General features: G+C 38.6%; 4 protein-coding genes across 5 annotated transcripts in view; 1 reads left to right on the top strand and 3 right to left on the bottom strand.

Annotated features, from left to right (window-relative positions):
- On the top strand, window positions 1-1,036 carry LOC115628906 (COMM domain-containing protein 10). Its single transcript, XM_030525164.1, has 2 exons — window positions 1-113; window positions 180-1,036. The coding sequence occupies exons 1-2, from the start codon at window positions 82-84 to the stop codon at window positions 889-891; spliced, it is 744 nt and encodes a 247-aa protein (XP_030381024.1). The 5' UTR covers window positions 1-81; the 3' UTR covers window positions 892-1,036.
- Window positions 1,037-2,694: 1,658 nt separating this feature from the next.
- LOC115628815 (gastrula zinc finger protein XlCGF8.2DB) lies at window positions 2,695-9,434 on the bottom strand. 2 transcript variants are annotated; one of them, XM_030525040.1, is made up of 7 exons: window positions 8,760-9,434; window positions 6,782-7,096; window positions 4,854-4,986; window positions 4,161-4,255; window positions 4,002-4,091; window positions 3,340-3,919; window positions 2,695-3,084 (listed from the first exon to the last, which is right to left on the bottom strand). In XM_030525040.1, exons 1-7 carry the CDS (start codon window positions 8,796-8,798, stop codon window positions 2,846-2,848), a joined length of 1,491 nt encoding a protein of 496 aa, XP_030380900.1. In that variant the 5' UTR covers window positions 8,799-9,434; the 3' UTR covers window positions 2,695-2,845. The 2 variants fall into 2 exon arrangements, with proteins under 2 accessions (XP_030380900.1, XP_030380901.1); XM_030525041.1 differs by lacking the exons at window positions 6,782-7,096; window positions 8,760-9,434 and adding an exon at window positions 5,260-5,368.
- Window positions 9,435-9,866: 432 nt separating this feature from the next.
- LOC115628860 (glycine receptor subunit alpha-4) lies at window positions 9,867-11,753 on the bottom strand. The gene is made up of 2 exons (XM_030525111.1): window positions 11,229-11,753; window positions 9,867-11,168 (listed from the first exon to the last, which is right to left on the bottom strand). The coding sequence occupies exons 1-2, from the start codon at window positions 11,653-11,655 to the stop codon at window positions 10,000-10,002; spliced, it is 1,596 nt and encodes a 531-aa protein (XP_030380971.1). The 5' UTR covers window positions 11,656-11,753; the 3' UTR covers window positions 9,867-9,999.
- A 1,328-nt stretch (window positions 11,754-13,081) lies between these two features.
- Window positions 13,082-24,446, bottom strand: part of LOC115628935 — a 30,485-nt gene continuing 19,120 nt past the window's right edge. The window contains exons 4-5 of the mRNA XM_030525207.1: window positions 15,110-15,923; window positions 13,082-13,448 (exon numbers count right to left, since the gene is read on the bottom strand). Of these exons, the coding sequence (XP_030381067.1) occupies window positions 13,082-13,448; window positions 15,110-15,923 (1,181 nt within the window). The remainder of the gene's footprint in view (window positions 13,449-15,109; window positions 15,924-24,446) is intronic.

Genomic DNA, 24,446 nt, shown 5'->3' with positions numbered 1-24,446 from the left:
CCTTTATTTGTTTAAATACCAGCTGAGTAAACATATTTCCTGGGAATCTCCCAATTAAGCATTTTATAAAAATTAAAGGCTATGAGTATTAACTGGATTAAAATAACCGATCGGTGAGCGCAGGACAATTTCTTCCATTTCGATCGCCAAACCCTAAGTTTATCTAATTATGCGTTTAGGGCCCGCGAGGGCATCAAAATAATCAATGCCCTACCCTACGACACATTTACCACAGTTCTTCTTTATGTGCATCGTCAAATGACCCCCGGCGGCACTGCTGGAGGCGTCAGTGCAACCGGTGGTGGCTCAAGTGGAGTGCCCAATGCGACGGTTGGCACCAGCGTCGTGACAACGGAACGCGTGGGCAGCAGTAACCAGACAAGCCTAACAAGCAGTGAGCCTGAGTATACGCTTGAGGAATTGGAACGTTTGGTTGGTGTGCCGCGCAACGATTTCCTGCTACTTATCAAAACATTCTCATACATTCTGCGGCGCATTTCAACGTTCATTATTAAGCCCAGTCAATTACAGCGCGAGTTGCGCGAGAAGCTGCAACTGCATGACGAGGCAAAAATCGATGCAATTCTACGGCTTTGGGTGCGCCAGACTACACCCTTATTGAACAATTTAGCCAGCGACCGCTATGAATCGAATGTGATTGAAGATGTAGCCTGGAAGATAAACGTGGAGGTATCTTCGCACTGCCAGCAGCGCGAGAAGACGCCGCTGGCGGTGCTGCAGCTAAAGACGGGAGCTGGCGAGGATATAAACCTTGAGATGACCCAGCCCGAGTTGATGAATCTTTTTAATCAGTTTGAGCAAATACAAACTGAGCTAGACGCAACGCTGGCCAGTATGAGGAGTCCACAGCCGAGTGGCGACAGCCAATAAGGCAACTAGTTCAGCTTGTTTTTTTTTTTTTATATATAAAATTGTATTGTATTGATGAAGTGTGAATGTAAAAAGTTCGTCTAGACATTTGTATGTTAATTATTTCCTAAATATTACATATTAAACTATTAACTTTTGACATGGATATAGATCATTATATACTTATTATAACTAGGGGCTGATCACTTGCTTTACGATCTTACCAATCCCAAAAGTAAATTCGATCTTTTCATTAAGAGTGTGGTCCTTTTTAGGGAACCGGAAGTATCCGATCAACGTTGTTGTTTAATTAATAAAATAGGAGGATTACATAACTATATAAAAGAGACAAGAGTTGACTTTTCAAAGACTTGCTTTAGTTTTATTTAAAAAAAAATTGAAAAACACTTAAACTAAGGCTTAAATTAAATACCAAAATTCAATGAATTCGTTTATAATTACCTTTAGTTGTAAGTATTTCTTGCTTTTAAATTAATTCGATTTAAGTTACAATTATTACTCGTATGCTCATAATTTATGCGCTCTTTATTACGTGCTAGCTCTCTCCTATAGTCTGTCCTTCTTCGATTTGTCTGAATGTCAGCGGTTATGTTCAAACTTTAATCAATGTTTTGTGTAACTACGTACATTGTTGTCTCTATTATTTTATGTATATGTATAGACTATGTAGGTGTATGTGCACTATTGTTGGTTGAGAGCTATTTGGTTTTGTCTATGGTTTGGTTAAGGTTTAGGCATGGGAGTGCGTATAAAGGCATATAAGACATTATTATTGTGGCCAACCACTTTCTGAGCTTGCAGAGCGATGTACCAGGCTGTATTTGTACAATTTTTAATATTTTTGGGGAAATAGTTGCAGCATCATGCGATACCAAAAACCGAACCAGCAGCCCAACTATTTACACCGCCAACCCGATACATGTGAACAAGGTTCCATGTTTCAAACGATGCTTCTACAGCGCGGCCCATAGTGGAATGTCCCCTGCTACGGCGCATCATAAAATAATATATATGTTGTTGATTAGTTGGGGAAAAACAGTCGCAATATGAATTAACACAGGCAATGGAGCTCGAACAGTTTTAAAAGTATGAATAAAAATCATTATTATAGTTAATATTCAGTTTCATCTTAAGGGACACTATCTGATGTTTCAACTCAAGTTGTTGTCTAAATGCAAGATTCTTTTTTGCTTGAAAAAGCCTCGGGTTTACTTTTCTCCAAGGTATCGAGATTTCTTTTTAAGTCGTACTTCTTACAGACTTTGTTCTGTTTTCTTATAGTCTTCTATTCGTTTTTAAGTTTTTAAACAGATAAATTATAGAACTTGATTTTGCTAATAGCATTCCATACTGGTTGAGATACCCCAAAAAAAATATCAAGCTGTGTTCTTACATAAAAAATAAATAAATTCGGAGCTATCCATGGCCTGTATAAATTCATTGATAGAGTCCGGATTTCATGCTTCTAATTTCTGTCCTTACTTAATGAATACACAATTAAAAAGTTGCATATTTTTGATGAGAATAAATATAAACAAAGCCAGCAAGTAATTATTAAAATTCGTACTCTTTAGGGTAAGGTTTGTGAGATTTGAAAAATAAATGGTTACATTGACTTCATCAGATGTCTCAGACATGATCTTCCTGAACAAAATGGTACTTCACTGTCAAAAATTGTGAGTCTTTGTTAGTTTAAGTTCTCGTGCCTGCACTGTGATTTATTTATTATACCACCATGTTTCTAATAAATAAAGTAAAGATTGAACATATGCTCTCATTTGCATACAATCCGGACTCTCGTGATAACAGTTTAGGAATATGAACTTTTAATTGTTGTTTGTTGGCATTGTTGTAATAAATTTAAGATCTGTTGGTATTAAAAATCTAACTAGACTGCTCGAACAAAGGAGTACAGAGAGATAAAAGTCGGCTAAACGCTCAACGTGGAGAGGTCCTATTTGGTGGGTATGAAGCGCGCCTTCACCGCCTGGCCCATGGGTAGCAAATGTTGTTGCTGTTGTTGTTGCTGCTGCAACTGCTGCTGTTGCTGCATGTGCTGGTTGATCTGTTGCTGTATGGACAAGCCGCTGGCATTGCTGATGACATGTTGATTATGAAGAGGCTCATTGATCTCAATCTTGATGGTTGTGGTGGCTGCCAAAGCGGCTTTCTTATTTTTAGGCGGACGTCCACCTGTAGAAAGAGAAAGAAAACAAACCATAATGATCATCAATTAAAATATATTCTTAAATATATAGAATATTTTAATTTTTATATTATAATTTTAAATAATTCTATATAATCTGGCATCTTTCATTGAGCGAATTAATCTGAATTATGAAAATATTTGATTACGAAAAAAAATAAATTAAAAAACAACTATTCAACATCTACTTTTTCCACACATATTTTTAAAAAGATTGAACAGTTTAGAAAAAAAATACGTACGCTGCCCCGTCGTATGTTGCAATGATAGCGGTTGGCCTATCATGGCCAGCGGCTGTTGCGGCGATTGAAGCGAGATGGCTTTCTTTGAACGCTTCGGAGGCGGCAGCTCGTGGTGCGAGTGGTTGGTGAGCAGATGCTTGGAGAGGTGTTGCCGAACTGCAAAAGATTCACCACAGTTGGCCACAGGACAGCTGAGATAGCGACCTTCGACATGCCGTTGCACATGCTTCTTCAGCAACGTCTCCTGGTTGAATGAACTGGGGCAAATGTCGCACTTGTACTTGAACTCATCGTGCATTTTTAGATGCTGGTCGAGATGTGATTGCTGCAAAAACTTCTCATCACACTTGTCACACTCGTATGGAAAGGCCAACCCATGCGTCTTCATGTGCGTATGCAGTTGCGATTGCAGCTTGAAATTCTTCTCGGGGCACCGCGGGCAATAGTAGCCAGTGACTCCGGCATGGGCTTGCAGGTGCTGATTTAGGGAGGTTACCTGTGTGAACTTCTTGGAGCAGACATTGCAGCAATATTGCTGTACCTTGTGGTGTGACTTCATGTGATTGTTTAAATTGGTAACCTGTAAAACGAAGGAGAATATTAGAGAAGGTACTTTAAATTTTAACTCAAACTTAAATTAGCGCCTTTTTTTGGAAACTTACTTGTGCAAAGCTGCGTCCACATTCGGGCTCATTGCACACAAACGGACGTTCGCCAGTATGAAGACGACGATGATTATTCAGATTTGTGATCTACAAGGAATACCAATAATAAATAATTACAATAAGAACGAATTAAGGAGCCCCCCTATACGAGCATACCTGTGTGAAAGTCTTGCCACAGTCGACGCACTGATATGGTCGATCATTTGTGTGTATGCGCTCATGGTTGCGCAAATTGGCGGCCTGTGTGAAGCCTGAAAGAACATTGAGTATTAGTTTAGCCAAATAATAATATGGACTATATATACATTAAGAAAATATCACAATCTCAGTTTATTTATTTCCGATCAAACGAAGTCATAGCAGTCATTCATTCCTAGTAGCCATTCAAAAATGTTTGTTATCATTAATTTTGAGTTGAATGCAATCAAATAGTTTATTGTTTAATCGTATTATTAACTGTATATTCAGCAACGTACTTACTCTTGTATTTGAATAAAATCTAAATATCTGTTTTCTCGAGTTTCACAACATTTCAAAATGTTACTTTGAAAACTATTAACACCAATATCACATACATACATACACATGTATGCATATATTTAAAATTAAGATTAAGGGGTTTTCCTCAAAAAAGAAGATTCAACATTGTCGCAATTTGACTTTTAAATCTGAGATATTTTCAAAGCAGAAATTTTAGCTTGTTTCAAAACTAGCATTCTATTTGTGCTGAATGAGGCCTAAGAACTGTTATCAGTTGCGGATTTCAAAATAATCCAATTTGTTGTTGAAAAGGAATTCCAAATCCATATATTTGGTTAAGGGTACTTCTCAGCGAGACTTGCAACTCACCTTTGTGGCAATAGGTGCATACGAACTTGCGTTCAGCCGAGTGATTGCGTATGTGCGTCATGAGCGAGGATTTGCGCGAGAAGGTCTTGTTGCACAGCGGGCAAGAGCCCTCCTCGTTGAATATCAAATCCACCTGCAAGAAAGAATAAGCTCGAACAATGAATCAAGGGAAACAGGCAATTTTAGGGGGAAGCAAAACAAGTGATGTTGTTGTTATCCATGCCAGTGACAAGAAATACACAACAACAGCGGCGCACACCCACACAAACTCACTTTCATAGCGCATCTACATACATACATACATACATACATACCTACATATGTACATACATATGTACATATGTATGTATATTCAACACACAAAACACACACATTTACATACTATAGGCCTGTTAGTTCTACTCACGCTCGCACTCAACAAGCTGATGGCCAAAATTGTTGCAAATTATTCGGCACAATTTGACGTAAGTGTAGAAATACCAATTTTATGGTATTTTGCAAATGTTGTTTATTTATTAAACTTGAAGTTTATGCACTTTCTTGCGCTTGATTTTTAAATACACACACACCAAGGCGAGCGCCAACTGAAAATGAATTTTTTTCATGCTTTTACAGCAATTCGTTCGTTTGTTGGCGCTGACGGTGACGTCGCAGTCGTCGTCGTTGGCGTCGTAAAGAGAACACAGAACGGAAAAAAGAAAAAATAATAAAAAGAAAAAAAAATAAAAATAAAATAAAACAGAAAGCAAAGCCAACCGACGCAAAAGCGGCGCAGATATTAATGAAAAATAGGGAAAATAAGCAACAAGCATGGGGCATGTCGAATCTTAAATGCCCTTGCAACAGGACTAGCTAGAAGAGTTGCCACCCATTATAAATTTAAGACACGATTAAGGTACGATCGCAATAGCGCCAGTTTGGGTTGCCCATAAACAGGTGCACTATTAATGTACCCTGTAACTGTTAATATTACTATATACGAATGTATGTATGAATGTACATACTGTCATCTTGTCTTTTGCGAGTGCAGTTGGAAGGAGTTTCTGAAATTGCTTTTGTATGTCTTAAAAATGTTCTGCTGACGCTTCTGTTGATTGGAAGGTGTGGACGATGGCTGAAGGCTGGGATTTAAGCACACAAACATCTATGTATACACTTCTATGTAGGTATGTATGTATGAATATACGGGCGTATGTGTGAACAAATGATACAAAGGTGCAGGGTATTGCGCATGGTTCTTGTTATTTTTATTATTATTATTCTTGTTGTTGGGAATTCGCAGGCAGCATGTGAGAAAGTTATAAGAATGAGAGAATAAGCAAAAAAGGAACAGTAATAATATTGAGCAGCAGCACGAATATACACACAACAACACATACATACATACATACATAGCAGTACGAGTAAACACATATGTACATATATATGTACATAAAAACAACAACAAATGGCCAACACTACCATATATACATACATATGTAGATATGTAGATGTAAATATATACTATATATGTACATATGTACATACATACATACATACATACATAAAAGTGCAATAAGAAGCAGCAAAAGGAACGTGAGCCTAGGCAGCACAGTCGACGCAAGAAAAAGAAACGAAAACAAACAGGCAGTATGTGAATGGGAGGATGTGCATACACAGATACAGACGTACATAATACATATGTACATATGTACCTAGTTATGAACTACGAAGAACTGTGCCGTTAGCTTACTTTCTACAATGCTTAGTGTAGATACATATCTATGTATGCACATGATTAAATATTTGCCATATCTATTTACATTTTGCATACGATGTACATATGTATGTACATACATACATATGAATCTACGTATTTATATTCTTACTTCAATTTGAGCCAATAAGAATTCTACAATAGAGAGTGCCATAAATTACAGTTTACTTACATCTTCAGAATCGTCCTGCGATTGTAGATTCTCGGAAGAGCTTGATGATTGCAGTTGTTGTTGCTGTTGCAGTTGCAGCACGGCGGCTGCGTTTCCGTTAGTCAGCTGAGCCACTGCGTTACTGTTGGCTGACGTCGCTGAGGCTGCGGCCGCCGCAACGGCTGCCGCTGTCACCGCAGCGGTTGCACTACCGCTACCGGCGCCGCTGCTGGTGCTGCCGTCTGCACGAATCGTTTGATGGAAATTTGAATTGTTTGTCAACTGCTCGGAGCAGCGAACACACGTTGGTATGCTGTAGCCCGGCACTTGGAATAACTGTAATTGAGAAAAAATAGTTTTGTGAATAGGTAGTGGATACATATGTATGTATATACGTTAATAAAGTTAAACTAAATGCTTCAAGCTCGGCAAGAAGTTGTAAAAAATATAATAACAAAATCGAACGTAATAAGCTTCGAAAAGTAACTACAAAAAGAAGAAGAAAATACACAAGGAGCGTTTGCCATCAACGCATACAGTTACAATTTCAACTCCCTCCCCACCGCAGAAATGAGATGGCAGCAACAAAAACAACTAAGCTACGGCCACTCACAGCTAGCGCAGCTTGTTGTTGTTTTCATTTCATGTTTTTTTCTTTTTCGTATTTTCAACAGCGTTGTTATTTTTTCAGTTTTTGTTTTGTTTTGGCTGCCAAGGCACAGTGACGCAGTCGATCACTATTTGCAAGGGGCTTACACAAAAATAATAAATGAAAGCCTTTTGTGCCTGCACTTTTTCGTTGTTAAGGCTTTCAATAACAGCAGTCTACCGAAGCTCCTCATGAAATATAATGCCTTTTATTGGAATATAATTTTCCTCAGCACAATGCTATGTTTTATGGAGTTTACAAAATCGAGGAATTGCATGATGAGGCGAGTCAATTAAGTTTTGTCTGTCCGTCCGCTCTTAGGGACTGTAGGAGCGAGAGTGTAAGTTAATTTTTGTAAAGCTTTTTTCACAGTATTTCACGAGACTTTAGCTTTTGTATTTGTTTAGTGTGTTTTTTTTTAGCTATATACAATTGGAGCCTTATAAAATTAATCGCAAATTATATTTTTAAAAACATAGAGGCTTATTTACTTATTATTTAAGTCACAATACCCCCCCTGGAAATTTTGTAAGCTACGCACCTGTGCAGCGTGCTCTGCTGCCGCTTTGGCGCAATTCTTGTCATTTTGTTTTCACAAGCAGTTGTGATATTTTTTTTTTGTCTCTCATGTATTTTATTATTATTTTTTCATTTTTTTTTTTGTTTGTTGAATTCATTGTACGAGCGCATTGAAAAGGAGTCAAAGTGAAAAGCAAACGACAGAAAACAAACGAAATGTAAAAATAATATTTTTCAAGTTGGCGGCTTGAACAACTTGGCTGGCTGGCTGAGTTGGCTAAAAATAAATGTTAGCGGACAGAAGCAAAAAAAAAAAGACAAAAGCAAAACGACATCCAATAGTCAGGGATACATACATACAGATACAATCAATTGTATATAGATATGTACGTACATAAGTTTATACATACACGTATATACACACATATACATACATATGATGTTTATGTAGGAATTGAGTTGGGCTTTTGAAAGGAGGGGAAAGGTGCTTGATATGCGCGCGCTTTTCAACCCCCACCCAATAGCTACAGCAGCCGGCGACATCGCAAGGAAAATCACAAATTCAATTGTTGTTGCTCCCGCTTAGAATGGAACGCAAAGGCTGGCGATGGTCAAACCCACCTCTCCCACCCACCTAAACGATGCACACACACGCTGACACACACACAGACAAAAATCAATAGAAATAACAAAATACACACGAATTTTCTTTCGTTTTTCACTCGCTTGTTGCGTTACGCGCTCCAACGACAACAACAACAGCTACTCGCTGATGCGCTTTGCGGGCGGCGCGCATTTCATGCTAATCGGGTGCTACAATTATTAACTCACCGTTGCTGTCTGAAAGCACAGCCTACAGATTGTGTCCATGACGCTGCTCCTGCTCCAGATTGGCGACGTTTGCAGGACAACGTGCGCAGTGCCCTTGTTGTTGTTGTAACTGCTTCCGCTGCTCTTGTTCTTGTTGACTGCAATCGACGTCGACGGCGATGTTATGGATAAGCCAAAACATTGAAAGGAAAGACAAGTACCTAGCTATGTTATGTTCTTGTTCGCGCTTTTCACCGGTTACAGTTATTTACACGCACAACTGTCCTTTACGTTTATTAATAAAAATATATACGTATGTACATGCACACGTACATATGTATGTACATACATGCATACAAAAATATACAAAATTAACTAAACACTCGCGCAGCGTCTTCGCATACAACGAAAACAATAGTACGATTGGGACAATTTGTAGTCCTCTTTGTTAATTTATTTTACTTTTGCTTAGTGATTATAAGAACGAGCAGTTAAATAGTGATTTGATAAAACAAATCACATTTACTTTAAATATTTATATTTGACCGACCGATTAAACACACACGCTCAAGCAGGGTTTCTCACATCCGTATAACATTGCAACAGTGGTCGTTGTTGTTGGTTCTACCTCAGTTACCGTTGTTTATGTTTGCACTTGTGTGAGTCGTTTGTTTTTGTTTCTTAATTTCTTTTTTGTTTTTTGTGTAGGTGAAAAAAAAAACTGCACACAACTTGGTCGTCGGTCTCCTGCTTTTATTTTTTTCATTTACTCACGAGTCGTCGCTGATGTTTTGTTTGCATGTTTGTGTGTGTGCAAGTGGAAAAAGTGAATATGAGCTACTCGCTGCCAGTCACTCGTCGAAAACTAAGGAGCTGTGCTCTTCTAACGAACGGTTTGTAATGAATGTGCTATCTCGTTTTCACAACATGTTTTGCTCGGTATGTCAAGTGCATAGAGCGCAACTGTTATTCTAGAACTTTACAGCACTGGCAGAACGAAGGTGAGACGGCGGGCGTTTTGAAATTCAACTGAAAAACATTGTTTTAACTAAAATATTTATTCACTTTACAATTCAATTATATAAAGGGTATACATTGAACTTATGAACATTTAATTTCGCAAAAATCACTCCATTTTTAAAAGTGCAGCTTAATTTTTACAATAAAAATTGTTTACAATCATTTAAATTACACAAATAGACACTAAATAAAATTTTAAATTCACAACATTCTTAAAAGTGCAGATAAAGTGGCGACCAGACTAAATACAATATACAAAAGTCCAGAAAAATATATTAAAAACCAAAAAGGACAGTGGGAATACAATGCGCGCTCTGCAATCGATCCACATAGCAATCTCCTGCGGAGTAAGAGTAGTCCAGCCGATCTGATCAATTTCATCTTCATGGCTGAACTCCTCACACTTATTGTTGTTATTATTGGGTACAGGACCGATTGAGCCGGATGCCGTGCTTAGCTCAATGGCTGGCACAGCTGCTTCATTGAAGGCACTCTCCACAAAAGTCACGTCCATTTTGCGATTGGATGCGCTTAGTGCTTGTAAACTTGACTTGCGTACAGAATGGCCCAAAACTTGGCCCTCCGTTATGGTCGTAATGGGCAGATTCACTGTGAGGTAATTGTTGAATGGTGCATTACTACTCAAGGAGCTTGTGTCTGCTTGACGGCCTGTGCCGGAAAAGGAACGCGAACGGGCGTGGCTGCGACGACGCGACAATTTCGGTGATAAAGTCGACTTTAGAATGTGTTTGCTGTTCAACTTTTTAACGGGCACGTTGTGTTTGCGCCGCCAAATACTGTTCACAAACGCAAACTCCACCAAGCTGCCAAAGATGAAGATGGTACAGCCCAGAAACCAGACTTCGGACACCTTAATGTAGCTGACTTTCGGCAGCGTTTTGCCCTGAGCCGATGCGAGTGTTATGAAGGTTAACATAGTGCTAGTGCCAAGTGTAATGCGTGGCGGTGCCTGATCGGCCTGCAACCAAAACGACACCCACGATATGGCCACAATTAGCATGGAGGGCAGAAAGTAATCCATTAAATAGAAGCCAACTACGCGTGTCAAATGAACCGTAAAGCTGAGCGAACTGTAATTGCCAGCAAAGGCGCCATGTCGCAAATCGCTAAGATCGGCATTAATTGTCGTCTCATTAGACCAGGAATGCTGTACTAGAAACTCGGTCAAGTGCAGTGCCGGATCATAGGTAATGGGACGTTTCTGCTCCCAATGCAGAACCATTTCGGATGTATTATACATCCAGCTCTCCAGTTGTGTGGCGCAATATTGCTCGTCGAAGGGGAACTTCTTGAGATTTAGCCAGCAATAAAGAGTAGCCTTAATACGGCTGGAAACAATCACTGTGCCATCCGGGGATATGGAGGTCAGTATATCCTTTTCAGTAGTGCCTATAAATGATGCGGTTTTAAATATTTTTGTAGATTCCCCTCATTGCACAACATACGCACCTAAAATGCTGGAGTCACGCTCATTAGCCAAAAATATGTGAGGCATCCAGAGTGAGTCGCGCAACTGTTGCTCACCCAATATAGGTTGCTGCCGTTTAGGCGATACATTCCGGAACGTCAGTCGCGGATCGAGATAGCGTAGTTGGAGCAGTGCGTAAATCTTGAATTGAAGATCGTGTGCTTCCAGGTTCTGCATAAAGTATATATAGGCGCGCATGTAGACATCGACAGGCAGGCGGGTGCCAGAAACTGAATAGGTAATTGGACGCTCCAAACGGTCATATCGACAACCATGGGTCAGGCGATCCAGCAATTGAGTCTGAGACAAGCTATCGCCATCGGCCAGCGTTGGGCAGTCATCATCAATGGCAGTGCGCGCTAAATGCAGGCAGTTTAATAAAATGCTTATGATGAGATTCCAGTCCATCGCGCAATGTATAAACGGAAAATAAATTTTCTCCAACAAGTACAATGCAATATAACAAAAGGTTCAATTTAAAATTTTACACACATGCACCCACACCACAGACACCTAATTCTAACTGTAAAAGTGGCATGACTTTGGCGGCAAATGGCCACCTTGTAGTGATACCAATTCAGTGATACAGCAACAGCTCAAACAGAATACCAGTGTTGGTAAACAGGCGCTTACATTGATCTGGCAGCACAATTCAAAAACATTTTGTTGGGTTGCATTTAACGTTTTTACTTATTTAAATTTTTATTGATGTATTTACTGTTTGTCCGTTCGTAAATAAATATACAATTGCGTATATTTAGCTACATGTATTCGCATTTAATTTACAAATTCATCTTATGGATTTATTCTTTAGTTCGAACTTTTTTATTTAAATTTATGAATTCAAATTCATTTATAATATGCATATGTAATTTGCTTTTAATTTTCCTCTTTAATATTAATTGTACAGTTACAAAAAAAAAAAAAAAAAAAAAACAATTTCCTATATATAGCGTACGAATATATGTATTGTATGCATATGTATTTATATATATATTTATTAGAATAGTATTTAAGTTTACTAAGCTTGATTTACGTATAAAATGTTTATACTTTATATTATATTGTTGTTGTGGTTTTGGTTGCTCATGTGGGACCAGGAATGGGTTTACATACAATACATAAAAAAGAATTTAGTAAACCTTTAGCTTTAGTTACATAACTATTTATAATAATGCGCATGTGGGTTTTCAATACATTCAATAATTTTAATACTTTAATGCGCTCAATTGCAAAGGCTAAGGATTCTAACATTTCTCAACTTGGTGGATCCCCAAGCGCCGAACGTTACGAAGTTTTTGTTGAACCCAGCAAAGCCCTTGTCTTGCGAAATCCAGAGAACTTTTTACGCACTTCAGATTCGTTTTGATGTTTTCCTGTTTTTTCTTTTCGTTATATTCCTTTACTTTAAATATAACAGTTAGGGGGCGTTTTCATTGACTACATTGACTAGATTGTTTTTTAAACATTGTTTTTTTTTATTTTTTATTTTAATGTTTTTTTTGGTAGCACACATTTTTGTGGCTAATTAGACTATTTAAGTGTAGCACGAGCTTAAGAACTATGGAAATTTATTAATTCGTTTCCTTTCGCTTCGATTTGCTGCATTTACGCTCTCTTTCTTCCTCTTAATCCTTATCTCTGCTATATATACAATGATAGTTCGGACTTATGCACTAGGCTCAGGATTAGAGTGGGGTGGGGACTCAGATTTTTATTTTAGGAATGCTAGGCGTGCCCAAAAAAAAAAGTTCGATACTTATGACCTAAATGCGACTTCACTAAAATCTAATGCTAATACTGCTCCACAGATACTGAGGGAGTGGTTCGCCATTTATACGCGCTCCACTTGCGTCTCAGTGTGTACGGCTTGTAGCTCCATTTCCGTTTCCTCAGTCAGCGTGTATACGCCCTTGGCCTGCGCTGTGGTCGGCGTCAGACCCTCCAACAAGGGGCTGCTCAGCGTCGAGAATCCTAGGGGGCCGTCGCCGCCATGGGCAATGCAACTGTTGGGCGTTAAGTCGCCGCCTAGTGTTGGCGTATAGGCGGGTGCGGCCAGCGATAAACGATTGCCGACTGCACTGGCGCTGTTCGGATCCATTGTGAGTATGGGCACCAGCTCATGGTTCACATAGTCCTTGAGCAGATGCATGGGCGGGTTGTCTGTCGTTGCGGCCAGCACCAGCGAAGTGGGCGTGTCTAATGGGGACAAAAAATATTCAATTATTGGGAACATGACAACTCTACTCGGTTTAGTTTTAAGTATTTATATGCATATTTAGATTTGAAATTCAAATGCACATTTGCAAAGAAAACAATTAAAGTGCTACCAAACTAAATAATAAAGTGCTACCTGAACGCGGTGAGCAGTGCTGCCGCTTTTTCGTCTATTTGATTTGAAATTTAAAATGTTAAAGGCTGCTTCAGCCATTTAAATGGAAAGCTTATCAAGCCAGTTACAATGAAAACTTCAAAATTTTGTAAAACTGCTGAAAAAATGTCGGAATTTGGGTTCGCGGTGAAATGGGTTTCAATTGATTAGTGGATTAGCTTGGACCTTTTTTTTTTAAATTAGCAATTTTTGTTGTTAGTAACAGAAGCTCCATTTAGTCATTTAATAAATTTGTATTCAAATTTATGAATTTTTGATAAAAAATATAATAAAAATATACTCAAGGCGATATTTCTATACTTTTGGAGCCCCACTCACGACACAGCATGATTGAATAAAGCACTTAATGTTTCAAACGTTTGGTTTTCATTTTTTTCAGTCATGCGGGATGGACCGCTAAGGACTGACTTATAGGTTCGATTTTATTTGGCATGGCGGGAAAGATGGGCGTCCTAACTGCACGACTGTCCTGAGTGCTGCCAGAACTGAGATCAGTAAATATTTGATTCGAAAAAACTTCGCTTCATGAAATAAATTCATAAAATTGTCATATTTCTATGGAAACGCGTAATTTTGGATTACGTGCGATTTGGCAGATAAACTTGAACGTTTCCACTTATAAATAAATTGACATTTTCAACGAGGATTAAGAATAGCTTTTACATTCAGTTTAAGAGTATTCCAGCTTGCTTCTTTCTGCAAATGAATGATCTTTGGGTTTCTTCATTTAGTCTCCCATAAACGAAAATTGTGAGTGCAAAACCTACTTTTATAAAAACTTAATAAGTTCATTTTTAAAGAACATACTATATAGTATGTTTTAGAACGCTTCTCCTGCAAATGTCTTTTTACATTTATTATTTACTGATGTCGTACCTAAGAATTTTCACGAACGTTTTAGTGGGAACGCGATGAATTTAATCGGAACTAACATTAAAAAGTGTTTTCATTTTGAATCTAAGTTCATGGGTAATTCTAAAATTTTGAGTTACAATAAAGGCATTGGGCTGTGCTCAATGAGATGCTCGTTTCAGTTTTGAAATAAAGAAGGAGATGGGCTGCCATATCCATTTATAAGAACTACGAGCTACAAGTATTGACCTTACGAATTTAGTAGTGGTCGTACATCTGTTTTGGATTGGTTGCCGATGGACTTGACTCGGGGAAAAACATTAGTTCAAGGAAGTATGTTAATTCCAATAGGAACAGGTTTTTAAAAAATATATTAAAATCTGTGTAAGTTGTCTGTGCAGTATTCGTAATGCCGAGCCAGTCCAAAAGTGGTGCCAAAAGAAAGGTCTGCTTCTTAATATAAGCTATTAGAATATGCATTTAGAGATCTAATTCGTTGAACTGAGCTGTATAGCTTGGATCTCCTTACCTGTTACCAGTGTCTCTTCGGTGGGATTGCGCTGGTACAGATTGCCGCGCTTCTCGTAGTGTCAGGACGCGGGTACAAAGTACTGCCCGTCCTCGTGCGTCACGTCTATCATGGAGCCTCCAGTTACGCCATTGGCCGCTGTATTTGTCTTCTTGAACTCGACCACAATGCGAATGCGATGCACGATCTCCTCGTGTATGACATTGAAGCACATGGCGGTCAAGGTCATGCCCGACATTATATAAACGGAGCAGAACCAGGTGGTTGCGTTCGATTCCCTTCGCAGTCCGGGCAACATGTCTCCGAACCCTATGGTCGACAGGCTCATGAAACAGAAGTAGATGCCATCGATAATTGGCCAATTCTCTAGCCGATAGAGTACGGCCGCACCAAACACAATGTAGATAATCATCATGGAGAAGCAGAGCAGGATGGGGGCCAATATGCTCAAGCCATGCATCGAACCGCGCGACTCGCTGGCGCTCAAAGAGTCAATGTCAGCTGGAAGGGACGTGGGAGCAGGCGGCGGCGGCATGTTGGCCGAGGGGCCGGCTCCGCCACCGATGTCGCCGCCACCTGCCTGCTTCTCGGGAGTGGCATGGTAGACGTCGCGCACATAGTACGGCTCCTGCATTACTGCCTGCTGTTTGCGCAGCTCCTCCTGCTGGCGCTTCCGCTTCATCCGTCGCTCCTTCTCCGCCATGCGCTTCTCATCGTAACAACAGTAACCGCAATTGGAGCAGAGACAGCAGCAGAGTGCCTTGGAGAATACTTCGCGAGCCACTCGAGCCAAGATGCTGCCTGTACTGCTCAGATATACAAGTGTTAGTGGTATTCCGAAGAAGGCGTATGCCAGCGTTACGATGCGACCCAGTGTTGTGCGTGGTGCGATATTCCCATATCCTGTTGGGGGCAGAGAAATGTAGAGCAAAGTTTTGAGAATGTGCCAGTACAGAAAAGTGTGTGGATATAAGGGGAAAGGCAAGCGCAGATGAACAGGGAAAAGCCTCAGAAAAGGAAAATCAAGGGAAAACGGGAGACATGAAATGTAAATAAATAAATAAAGCCAAGCCGATGAAGCTTTAATTGAAAAGCAGAAAAGGAACTACAGATAGGGGCGAACGAAACTTGAGATGATACATGAGAATATGAAAGAAGCAAGACACAATAACAGAAAAAGGGGAGGGAAAATTGATATGGATACGAAAGAATATATCTAGGAAGAATGAATAAATATGTTACCACTAGAAATGCTAGTATTAATGCATATCCATATCCAACAAAAATAATCATTCCCTTTTCAAAAAATAAAAATCCTATGAAGAGAAGAGGAAAGATCAAAGATAAGAGTGGAAATCTAAATGGCGAAAGAGAGGATGGATGATGAAGTTAAAACAATATAAAACGAAGGTAAACAGAAAGGGATGAAATAGTTGTGGTTTGATTTCATGAAAAACCCGTAGATTTTGTGGGAGAATAAAATGTTAAAAATCACGGGGGCTGGGAGAAAAAGTAAAAGCCACGTAAAAAAAAAAACAGTGAGAGATTTCCAGAAATTGCCAAATGACTAAATGAATATTTCAGCACTGAGAGCTGAAACCGAAACCCGATACTCAATAAAGAGCCAGACAGCACAGGTGGAGAGTGCTAGGGAGTACGAGTATGTGTATTATTAATATAATTGTACAAGTCCCTTGGGCACTTGTCTGACATTGGCATTATGGGGACTTAAGCAATTTGGTGCGGATCTCTGACGATGTGAAGCACATGATACAAGTTATTGACATGACCTCTCAGCAGGCACCCAAAAACAATACACAGCCGAGGAGTCGAGGAATTGCTCTTTCCGAAATCCCCCCACCCTTGGGCCCCCTTCACCATCGCAGCGAAGTCTACAATTCTGGCAAAAAATAATTAAGCAGGAAAGGTAATAAAAACGCTTAACGAGCTCAAAGGGGCTTTGAAAGCATGCACGCACAAATGTATTGGTTAGATGTTATGGAAATGTGGTGGAGAAGGGGGAGGGGGGGGGGTTGTGTGTGGCATTCACACATATTACTTATATAAGTATGTACGTAAATACACAGACACGCACACACACACATACATACATATGGGAGTCGTAGCCGTTGTCAGGTGTCTCGCGCATAAATTGAAAATTTCTTAATTTTATTGTTGCGCGTTGGCATTTTTTTTGTCCTCCTTTCATTATTTCATACGCCCCCTCGCATGGGCGTCGTTTATGGCCCGACATGTTCTGTATTTTGTTTTTTTTTTATTTATTGCCAGATACTTGGCATGTTGTGCATAAAGTTGCATGCAAAAATGTTTAAAATGTTGTCTGTCTACTTTACTGGCTGCGCAAGCAGTGAAGGACTGTAGTCGAAGAAGAGGAGGAAGGGGATGATGTGTGAGGAGAGAAACGCACGCCTCGCCCTCAGTGAACTGTTTGGTCGCAACAATAAATCGAATCAATATAAATTCACATTCATTCGGCTCAACTCAAGTGAGTGACTGACTGACTCGCTGGCTTACTCCTTACTAAGCGAGCGAATGCGGGGGAATGGCGACTGGGGAATTGGAACTGGGGACCTGGAACTGGGGACTGGGTACAGGGGAGTGTTGGTGAACGACAGAAACCTAAAGCTCAGAGTTTAAGTGCGAGATCCCAATACACAGCATATCAACGAGACACTGACAACACCTACGCTCAACTTTCCTCTCACTCTCTTAGCATTATTGATGCTTATATAGTATACACACATACATACATACTAACATATACAAATACTCACAAAGATACACAGTAGAGCCTCGTCAAAACCAGTGCCCTTTTCATTCCCATTCACTGAGAAACATTCTATGTATCTCATAAGATTATTATACAAATAGCAGAGCCGAGTTTTTTCAACTTATTAAAAAAAAAAAGATATAATACTTATAATAAATCAATCCACATTCTGTGGTGATCGTCTGGAAATGTACTATTGTCCTATGCTTATGGGAGCATTCGATAAGCCAGGGCTGACTGCTAAGAGAGTACCAATTCATAAGAGTAGGGCGACCACCCATTCCCTGAGATTAAGAGTTTCATGCTCTTCCAAATTGGTCAGCTAGTGCTGTAGGTAGCGTTAAAAGAATACAAGAATCAAGAGAACGAAACGCACAGAGCGTTGGAAATATTAATTTAAAACAGCGTATGGAAGAACAGTCTTAAATAGTATTGAACATTAATCAAGACTTTTGTTATCTTAAGATAAATTTTCATAAACATTTGTATTACTTTATTCTATTCATAGCTTTTGTTATTAAGAATAATCCTAAGTCTTTATGGCTAGGTTTCTTTCTGAAATAGCATAGCAGGAAACTATTAAGGAATTTTAATTTTGAAATTCAAAATGATAATAAATTGGAGTAATCGAAGAGAGCTAATAATGTAAGTCCTAGATATAAGTTGTAATGAAACACTCTTAAGAAAATTAAAATGAATATAAAATTTACAAGTATTTTAAATGGAAACTGGGAAACCTGCTGACCCAGCTAAAGGAACTAAAAAGTGGCGTAGTATCAGAATGGCTTAAATAAACGTTTTGAGAACGTCGGTTTTTTGAACTCGGTGGCTATTCTAACTCCAACACACATATGCCAAAGAGTCAATTGAGAAAACGTCTCTTGAAAGCCTAGACTAAGTATTATTGTTCCTTGGAGGATTGCTTACAACCGATCCCTAATGTGAATTCTTAAGTTTTTTATAGGCAAGTCTAGCTGTAGTTGCAGCGCGCTCCGTTTTCTTGGTAAGTAATTGCGTTGACAGCAAATTTAAATGAAATCCTCCGCCGCTAGTGCCACCACTCCACTCCAGCCCAGACCAGACCAGACCAGCCCAGACCATACCGAAAGAAACCGAACCGAGCCAAAACCAAACCAAACCAAACCCAGCACCATGCGAAACGTCAATGTGTCACAAAGCAGACGACAACCCACAAACGCAGCCGGCGAGGGGCGTGGGGCATGGGGCATGGGGGCGAATGCGAACAGGCTGCCACAATGCGAGAAGGCAGAGGCTAATAATATTGGCATTGACCGAAGCGTATCTGCCAGGAGAAAGTGGGGCCGGTGGGGTTTTGGCAGCTGCTGCTATTGCGCATTTGTGTCGGCCGTAAAACTCAGTTGCCTGCCATCCTGTCAATTTGCTAAAAAAAAGCATATCGAGGCATTGGAGGCGACATGGAGCGCATGACTTGAGAAGGTGGGGGCCCCAGCAAGGAAGACGGGCATCTACATATTTTATTGAAAGATATTGTAAGATTTCAATATTGAGACCCAAACACAAACACAATCACAAACACACACACACACACACACACACACACATTGTGCATATGTATGTGTATGGGTATGTGTGTGCGTGTGCTTATGCGATTGTTGAAAGTTTTGAACGTTGGGTGCTGCCACCGCCTTGGTCCATGTAGCTTATCCTCTCTTTATTAGAATATTGTAGCATGTCCTCGGGCAGAAACACTTGCAACTTTTTATACAAGTAGTTGCACGGCCAAAGCTTTAAGCAACATTCCCACACAAGTTGGCTAAATTATTGAACTGAACAATACAACAAAACTGAGAGACTATATTAGACATATATCTATATTGTATAAATATATTTTCAATTGATCATCATTTGTATATTTTGTTAAAACCTGGGACTGTAATCATTATAAGTATTATTATAAAAACAAGAAGTCGAGCGGGCTCACCTCTTAAATACCCTGTACCACAAAAAAATTACAAAAATCAAATTAATTTCATTAATTAATTAATTAAAATATAAAATAAACAATAAATAATTTTATTTATTTATAAAAGAGAAGGTTAACAATTAATTCTTAACCTACTTAAATTTGGAGCACTAGCTGCCAGGGCTTTCAGCTCAGTTGTAAAATTAAACTCAAAACTAATCACTAAATGTTGAGAGAATAAATAAAAATTACATTTTTTAAATCATGCTGGAAATGGATAGATAATCCTAAAAAAGGATATTCGTAAATTCCTTGCTTTCTCAAAATTACTATAAGTGAATGATTTTTTAGTTAACAAAAAAAAAAAAAAACTACAATATAATCATGATAGTATTTGCGGTCCCTGGTTCAAACACAAATTATGGTTTGGGAATTAGGTTTCCTATATACAAGTATGTATAGGTTTATATCTGGGGAAGAAATTTTAAAAAGGGGCAAGACTTTCGAATACATAGCATAACCCCCTTCAATAGCCAAAAATACTAACTGGTCGAGTCCGTTAAAAGAAGTTACCTTTTTTTTGGAATTGAATTTGTTTCAAATATTGATCATTTTCAAATAATATGGACATCCAAAAATATCCAATATTTGTCAAATTTAAAAACCTTTTCGTTGATGCGCCGTCAGAAATGCGCAACTATAGTCAAAGATTTTCATTAGCAGCACAACTATTTGAGTAAATGTCCAAATATTTGCATTCATAAGAGATCATAGAATTGTATCTAACCGAGAGTCTAGTCTAAAAACTTGCACTAAGGGTCCGTGTTTTTAGACAGGACTAGCGCAATACAGAACTCTTTCAGTTCAATACTTCCTTCAGTAAAGAAAAGTTGAATTAAAAACACTTTTAAGGAAATAAATGGAAGAGGTAAACGAACAGGCATAGTAGGTTAAAATGTTCCCAAATTGTAATCCAAGCATTTAATTAAGTAATTATGTAGTATTTCTACTATTTAGCTGCCTGGCTAGTCAACTGAGAAATTTCGTGGTAAGTGCTGATTGAGATTAGATCTATGAAATCTTTATATCCTGTATCCGTAAATTGAAAGATTGAGAAACCCAGAATGTATTTATCAGAAGGAAAGACAGGTGACAGACCCTATGTTATAGCTATGATGCGGGTTTTGTAGAAAGCCTCAACATGAACTGATATTTGATCAAAATCGGTGCAATATGTAGTTCAAGAGCAGTGGCATTGCATTCACATACTTGTATAATATTTTGTATTACATTTTTAACTAATAAAATATAAATATTGCAGTTCTTATTTGTTGAATATTCAATTCAAGGCTTGGTAACATTCTTCATATATTTATCTGCGATTTCTATTCCCGTTGCATTGGCTAATATATTTAAAAAAACATAAAAACAATCGCCAGTTCTTGGAAGTTTTTCCTTACTACTTGTAATTTGAAATAAATATTGCTGTTCTAATTTGTCGAATATTCAATTCAAGGCTTGGTAACATTCTTCATATATTTATCTGCGATTTCTATTCCCATTGCATTGGCTAATATATTTAAATAAGCATAAAAACAATCGCCAGTTGCTAGAAGTTTTTCCTTGACGCGCCACATATGTTTCCTCACTAAATGAATGTTAAATTAATAGATGATAGGCCTATTTTGAGCTTTGTACATTACTCCATATGCATCTAAAGGATGAAAAAAAAAACGAAAACTAAAACCAAACAAACAGTTAATGGCAGAAAGTATGGTTTGGCCTGGTTTGGAGCATTGGTTATGCGCATTTTCAGGCCCACAAAAAACACATAACACGAAATGTCCGCATAAAATGAAATCGTTGTCGCACAGCATCTGACAAACAAATCCCATAGATGGGCCCCAGAAATTTAGAGTAGATGTGCCACTGATGATAGTGAGCATCGCAGGGCGAGCAGTGTTCTATGGGCAAAATGGAAAATGAAATTTAAAATTATTTCGCAACTAAATTACTTGTCTTATTGCCGTCCAGGGATTGCCGTCAAATTATAGCGCCCGTTGCATTTTCAAAAAAAAAAGAAGATAAAAGTAACTGTATGTTACAGAAAGAGAATGGGGGAGCCGAGCGGAGGGAGCTGAAGCTAGGGGGAGGGGGTCGCACACGACAAGCTCAACAGCTCAGCGGCTCGGAAGCTCAGTAGCTCAGTAGCTCACCAACTTAGAAGGTCAGAAGCTTAGCAGCAGTTCGAGAAAATCGGAAGCGTACGTCTATAAATTCTCATTTATGCCCCAGACAATCATGGGGCATGTGCACAGGGTCGGGAATGTTGCACACACACACACACACACACACACACACACACACTTACTTTCTATAGCAGATATAGCGAAGTGGCTTAGTCGGTCGGGTGTCAATAATAATAATCATATTGTTGGGTGCTGTTGCTACCCGCCAGGCTGAGTACTCAAGTGACGTGCCCATAATAAGACGACAGGCCAACAAACAGAACAAGGACAATGGTCGGAGCATAGATGGACGTGGTTGATTCAGAGCCAGCCTGATGGCAATGTGAAGCGTGCCCTGCCAGAACCCACAAAACAATAATAACAATAATAATACGGTGCAGGAAGTCATGTTAATACAAATGTGCATGGGACAAACGAGGGCCCGAGTGACTACGCCCACCACGCCCCCAACGCCCACTACATTGAATTCCGTGGCAAGTAGTTGGCACTACAGCTGTACAGTAGACTCTCCGCGACTGAAACTGAAGTCAATAAGATAGATTGTCTTTCTAATACAAGTATATACGCCATAGATGATGATAGATGATGATTCACACCTTTAAAGGCTTACCCAATTAGTTATGTATGTCGCAATAACTAAAGCCAAGTGGCTCTTAAACATGAAATATTTTTCATAATTTGGAAAAGAAGTGGCTAGAAATTCCCAACTAGTTTTAACTGAGACTAAATGGCTGATGAGCTGATTGAAAAAGATTTAGTCCTTTCCTGTTCATACATAGTTGGTTATCAAAAGATACCCAATGCCGGCCTTGAGTCTGATAAATTATAACAAAATTTCATACCATCATAAGAAATGAAGGTGTTTATAACCGTAGGTAGTTCAAAAAATACTTTCTTAAAAAAAAACTCTCAAATCAAAGAAAACCATTTTCGAAAATACAACAAAAATTTACCATATGTAAACATAAGTTAAGATAAACATAAGTTTAAGTAAACTTTTGCTTAAGTTCTTAAAAACACTTTGTTGGAATCGAACTAGTAGTTTAAAGATTTGAAAACTTTATGAATGCATTGTTCTTAAATCGATCATTTTTTTTAACTACCTATCGAAGCAGAAAATAGTGAACAATTTAGTGAAACCGTGTTTGTGAAATTGGTTATTTCCTTATTTTCGTAAAAGATGACAAACTAGCAAAAATATGATTTCCTTCTTGTTGATGTTAGATACTTTACTGACCGAGAATAAAGCTGTTTCAAGATTGTTTTTTGAATTGAATGATTAAGTTGCGCACTATTCAGGAACATTTTGAAAACTATCCATTCTTAAAAAAGTTGTAAGACTTCCTTCAAGATTTTTGAACTTAACAAACTGTTTTTTATAGCCTGTACCCAAAGGGTGAAAGGCTATACTAGTTTTGTGCGCATGTATGTAACACACAGAAGGAGGCGTGGCAGACCCCACAAAGTATATATATTCTTGATCAGGATGAGAAGCCGAGTCGATATAGCCTTGTCCGTCCGTCCGTCTGTCCGTCTGTCCGTCTGTCCGTCTGTCTGTCCGTCTGTCCGTATGAACGCAAGGATCTCAGAAAGTATAAGAGCTAGAATAACCAAACTTGGTTTCCATATTCTCCTAAGACCGAGAAAGTACGAGTTTGAGTTTTTTTTCGATGCACCCCCCCACTCCCCCGCAATTCGTGTTTTTTCTTATAACTTCCGTAATTCTCGGAATTTTGAAATCAATTTTGGTATGTACATCCAGTTAGTACTAATGTGTCCGTGTGCCAAATTTCATCATGATAGGTCAATTCTGAAGAAAGTTATAGCCATAAGTAAAATCGCTGCTCATGCGCTGCCTGCAGCTCTGTCGGCAGCGCTGCCCGCAGCTGTTGTTGTTGTTGCTGCTTTGGTTCAACTTTGTGCTGCATACATACACGCATATAAACACGCATAGGTACATGATGTAAATGTATGCTGTTAAAACTAAACATAAACATATATTCTAATTTAATTTAATTAATTAATTCATTAATTTTTTTTAATAATTTACTTTTTTTAAAAAATTTTTTTTTTTAATTTTTCTTTTTTGTGGAGAGTACAGGCTATTTTACTGTCGGGCTTGCTCGACTGTAGCATTCTATCTTGTTTTCTTTTGGGTTATGTACTCAGATTTTTGAAGTATAAGCCAAGCGACACCTGTAAATGTTGTTAATGCAGATTTGAAAAGTTTTCAATTTTCCCATTAATCCATTTAGTATGTTTGGGACACTCAGTATGTGTTCAATTTCTCGGACTGTTAGTTTTAAGGAGTGGTGCTTATTTTCTTTTGTGGCTGTAAGCTCACTTTTTGTAGAAATCCAAACACGTTTTTACTGAGCGCATTATTATTATTATTATTTTTTTTTAATTTTTGATTAATTTTTGAAGATAGTATGTGAAAA

The sequence above is a fragment of the Scaptodrosophila lebanonensis genome, unplaced genomic scaffold (genome assembly GCF_003285725.1).
Source record: "Scaptodrosophila lebanonensis strain 11010-0011.00,11010-0021.00 unplaced genomic scaffold, SlebRS2 tig00000129-arrow-arrow-pilon, whole genome shotgun sequence".
NCBI lineage: Eukaryota > Metazoa > Arthropoda > Insecta > Diptera > Drosophilidae > Scaptodrosophila > Scaptodrosophila lebanonensis.
This window is presented reverse-complemented; position numbering and strand designations above follow the sequence as displayed.

What these genes read in the sequence shown, in the direction of transcription:
- LOC115628906 (XM_030525164.1), top strand. Translation starts at nt 82, where the DNA reads ATGAGTATTAACTGGATTAAAATAACCGATCG. An exon ending in TGGATTAAAATAACCGATCG is followed by an intron (nt 114 to 179) that starts GTGAGCGCAGGA and finishes TTATGCGTTTAG; the next exon opens with GGCCCGCGAGGGCATCAAAA.
- LOC115628815 (XM_030525040.1), bottom strand. Translation starts at nt 8,798, where the DNA reads ATGGACACAATCTGTAGGCTGTGCTTTCAGACAGCAACG. An exon ending in GTGGCAAGACTTTCACACAG is followed by an intron (nt 4,092 to 4,160) that starts GTATGCTCGTAT and finishes TATTCCTTGTAG; the next exon opens with ATCACAAATCTGAATAATCA. An exon ending in GCAACATACGACGGGGCAGC is followed by an intron (nt 3,085 to 3,339) that starts GTACGTATTTTT and finishes CTCTTTCTACAG; the next exon opens with GTGGACGTCCGCCTAAAAAT.
- LOC115628860 (XM_030525111.1), bottom strand. Translation starts at nt 11,655, where the DNA reads ATGGACTGGAATCTCATCATAAGCATTTTATTAAACTGCCTGCATTTA. An exon ending in GCGTGACTCCAGCATTTTAG is followed by an intron (nt 11,169 to 11,228) that starts GTGCGTATGTTG and finishes CATCATTTATAG; the next exon opens with GCACTACTGAAAAGGATATA.